General features: G+C 34.7%; 1 protein-coding gene and 1 long non-coding RNA gene across 3 annotated transcripts; both read left to right on the top strand.

The window, feature by feature from the left end:
• Positions 1-516: 516 nt before the first annotated feature.
• Positions 517-3,190, top strand: LOC145100737 (uncharacterized). The gene is made up of 3 exons (XR_013705229.1): positions 517-695; positions 2,649-2,731; positions 2,826-3,190. It is a non-coding gene; the product is annotated as an uncharacterized LOC145100737 (long non-coding RNA).
• On the top strand, positions 1,008-1,930 carry LOC145100736 (formyltetrahydrofolate deformylase 1, mitochondrial-like). Of its 2 annotated transcripts, none has more exons than XM_079037887.1 (4): positions 1,008-1,163; positions 1,238-1,336; positions 1,413-1,499; positions 1,593-1,930. In XM_079037887.1, the coding sequence occupies exons 1-4, from the start codon at positions 1,035-1,037 to the stop codon at positions 1,737-1,739; spliced, it is 462 nt and encodes a 153-aa protein (XP_078894013.1). In that variant the 5' UTR covers positions 1,008-1,034; the 3' UTR covers positions 1,740-1,930. The 2 variants fall into 2 exon arrangements, with proteins under 2 accessions (XP_078894013.1, XP_078894014.1); XM_079037888.1 differs by having other exon boundaries at positions 1,574-1,626.
• Positions 3,191-3,847: the final 657 nt, after the last annotated feature.

The raw sequence follows: 3,847 nt of genomic DNA, 5'->3' as shown, positions 1-3,847 counted from the left end.
CGAAAAAAAAATCTATCAATTTTGAAGCCTAAAAAAATGTAACAAGGATGAGTATCCATCGATCCGACATCCAAAAATAGAGGGCATTGATTCCACGTCTTTTGGGGTTAGGAGGAAGGAAAAACTGTTGGTCCCGTGTGATCTAATTGGTAGAGGGCATCGATTCCCTAACTCTTTCTCATTTTCTCCACCATCGCTGCTTTCGCTAATATCCACTCCGACCTCTTATGAACGCAAATGGTAAAGATCTGCTTCGATTTCCCGATTGGTCTTCATCGACGGTGGTGGTGAGTCGGAGGTGCCATGTTGATGTGATTATTACAATCGATTGCAGAAAATGAGAAGATTTAGGGTTTTTTATTGGTCCAGTGGAATACTTTTAGGTTTCGTCTCGACTCCTTTTATTTTATTTTCTTTCGTTTCCTTTCCTTCTGCCATCTGCTTCCTTTCCCCACCTCTTCTTTCTTATTTGGATTCTCCAGGCGATATGCTACTGTGGCGATTCAGTTGGTGGCGGGTCAGCCTCAATTTCATAACATTTTAAGGGATTGCTGTTGGTGTTCATCGACGGTCGTGGTGGGTCGGAGGTGCCATGGTGATGTGAAGAAATAGAGAAAAAGGAATATAGTCATCACTTGCTGATACCGACGACGATCCGTTTTCTGCATTAGCCAGATTGAATGACTTCAAAGGAGGTTCGTATTTCTTTTGTATGTTTTTTTATCCCAATCAATGAATGGATTTTTTCCCCTGTATACGTTGGGCATCTTTCTTTTCTTTATGTATGACAAAGTGATCAAGCATAAAATCAGGGTGCAACTAGCAACCAACATGAACCAAATAGCAGCAACAACAAATAAGAGATTTAAGAAAACAAGTAATAATTAGTAATCAGGAGGGTAGGCTAGAGGAACCATTTGAAACATAATGTCTGGAAATTTTTTTATTACTTGTTATCTTTGACTAGTAAATGATGTGTATAGTATGTCTGTATTTTGAATAGCAATCATGATAGGGTGGGGAATACCCATGTGATGCGGTTCCTTGAAAGACATGAGATTCCATATCATTATCTGTCCAAGTCAAAGGAGAAGAATGTAGAAGATGAGATATTGGGGTTGGTTGAAGATACAGATTTCTTGGTCCTTGCTAGATACATGCAGGTAAATGTTTTTCTAGTAGTAGTATAGCAGCAAGATTGGGAAAAAGGTCTTATTTGTTTATTTACCCAAGACAGGTGTTGTCTGGAAACTTTTTGAAAAGATATGGGATGGATGTGATCAACATACATCATGGCTTATTGCCATCATTCAAGGGAGGAAATCCATCTAGGCAGGCAGGTTCTGTGTTCCAATTTCCAAATTCTGTTTTAAGCTTTTTATGTTTTTATGTTTTTTACTGGAGAATGACAGGCTTTTGAAGCTGGGGTCAAATTGATTGGTGCCACAACCCATTTTGTCACGGAGGAGCTTGATGGGGGCCCAATCATTGAGCAGATGGTAATCAAAGAGTTTTAAGTTTCTCAGTATCAATAGTATGCAGTATATATATGCTAAGGTGAAAAGTCAAATAGTTTCTGTTTGGGTTTGCAGGTTGAGAGAGTCTCGCACAAGGATAATTTGCTGAGTTTTATTCAGAAATCTGAGAATCTTGAAAAACAATGCCTTATGAAGGCAATCAAGTCATATTGTGAGTTACGCGTTCTACCTTATCAACACAACAGGACTGTTGTATTTTGAGTAAGCTCAAAATGATGCTGATCAAAACTACAGAGTCCATTATATTCCTTGTGTTGCAAAGTTATTGTATTTCATTTTAATTATTCATTCTAATTTAAGTTGTTCTTGTTCCAATCCAATAATAAGATAAATTAAGAGTCATTGTGTGTTCATAATACTAAGATATATGTGCATTCTCAGTTCTCCTTAAATTCATTGTTGTTGGAGTTTTCTTCTCTGTCAAACTTTGTGTTTTCTAGTGTGATACTTGTTTAAATAGGGAAACTTTTGTTGATTTTGATTGATATAGGGGGTGTTTGGCTAAGTTTATTAAAACAACTTATTAGCTTATTAGAGGTTCAACACCGCTATATATAAGTTAAAAAAAAAGTGTTTGGATAAAAAATAACTTATTCTGATGGAAACCTCTAATAAGTAGTCATTTTTTCATAAGTTACCCCATACTTATTAGCTTATAACCTAATAAGTTATAAGCTAATAAGCAATAAGTTTTTTTTTTTTTTTTTTTTTTTTTTTTTGCCAAACACCCCCATAATATATAATATCCAAGTGGAAGGATACTTGAAGTCTTCTTATAAAAGATAACAATAGTAGTTTTGATTTCCCTGGTCATCAACTTTAATGGAGTCATGGGATGGACCTGCTTCACTGTCCTGTATGTTTTTGAGTTTTGAGTTTTGAGTTTGTGTTCACTTTTATCTGTTACTTGAAAACCACACCCTCAAGAACATACATTTATTAGTATGTCTAATTAGAAAAAGAGGGTTTGAAAGTGTCAAAAGATATGGATTAGCTATCCATTTTCTACCCACTTCAATCTTTTTTAATGTCTGATTATGTTTTGTTTTTAATTTCTTGGATGTGATTTATTGTAAAAGATTTTTTTTTAATTGTGTAATTTTGTTGCAGTTTTATACACAACAGTACCAAGGCCATCGGCTACTTTTGACATGTTCCCTTCTTGGCCTATGAGAGTTCATCAAACCCCAAGAGTAAGTCTTTTTCCCTTATAATAATACCCGCTTCCCTGTTTGAATACGATTGGAAAGAAATACTCTATTTATAGTAAAATGGTTCCATGTACAGGTAGGTACTTGCTGATATGGTTCTTTTTGCTCAACCTCCAAATCTGGTCTCATGTAAGCAGTAGGAAATAATCGTGAAGAAAATTTGATTTTAACAGTTTTGGACCAAACTGCCCCTCCATACTATTTTTATAGTTAAAAAATTTGATTTTAACAGTTTTGGGCCAAAATGCCCCTGCATACTGTTTTTATAGTTATTTTTTATTTTCAACAGTTTTGGTTTTCTCTTACATGGCTGTTTCTTTTTCACTTAACCTGGACAGAATGAAATAATTGGTTAAGACACTAATTACCTATTTGCCCTTCTTCTTTTTTCCTCCCAATCCTCTCACGTTAAAGAATATTGTCAAATTTTGTTCTTTAGAATGTAAGGTAAAAATGGTCATTTGGTCTAGGATATTGTCAAATTTTGTTCTTTAGAATATTGTCATGGGTTTGATCAACTGGTACTGGCTCTTTAGTCTTTCTTTTTATATCTTTTTATGAAATCAGCTTATGATATGAGCTCTGTTTTTCACATGGTCTAGGACCACTAATTGCTTAGGATGGTAACTGGGTTGTCTTTTCGCGCCCTCCTTTGATACACCATAAAGGCATGAAGATTCTCTCTCTCTCTCTCTCTCTCTCTCTCTCCAAATTCTAAAACAAACAACAACAGGTAATATTGTAATAGGGAGGGTCTTAATACATAATAAGGAGGGTCTTAATACATAAAGTGACCAACCTCTCACTTAGCACGACAAGTCATTTTGATTTTATTAAGTAAAAAAGAAACAACCTTATCAATCTACATGCATAGAAGACCCTGCTGTCCCATAATTTTTAACAATTTGTATTATCATTATTTGATTTTAATAATAATTTGATTTGTTTTATTGTTGAGGTTATAGACTGATAGTCTTACTTTTCATGTCATTATTATTTATTTCTTTTTTTGTTTGTAGTTTCTTGCAGAAACTTTGGATGTTGTTCAAGACATTGATTGGGTCATTTCTCTTGGAAATGCTTTTGCAAAGCAATATG

This window comes from Lactuca serriola, chromosome 4, assembly GCF_051521515.1.
Source record: "Lactuca serriola cultivar US96UC23 chromosome 4, Lser_US96UC23_V15, whole genome shotgun sequence".
NCBI classification, from domain to species: Eukaryota; Viridiplantae; Streptophyta; class Magnoliopsida; order Asterales; family Asteraceae; genus Lactuca; species Lactuca serriola.
The sequence above is the reverse complement of the archived record's forward strand: the minus strand, read 5'-3'. Positions and strand labels throughout refer to the sequence as shown.

Excerpts from the sequence above, each read along its gene's own strand:
- LOC145100736 (XM_079037887.1), top strand. The coding sequence starts at position 1,035 with ATGCGGTTCCTTGAAAGACATGAGATTCCATATCATTATCTGTCCAAG. Across the intron at positions 1,337-1,412 it reads GAGGAAATCCATCTAGGCAG|GCTTTTGAAGCTGGGGTCAA; the intron begins GCAGGTTCTGTG and ends GGAGAATGACAG. Across the intron at positions 1,500-1,592 it reads GCCCAATCATTGAGCAGATG|GTTGAGAGAGTCTCGCACAA; the intron begins GTAATCAAAGAG and ends TTGGGTTTGCAG.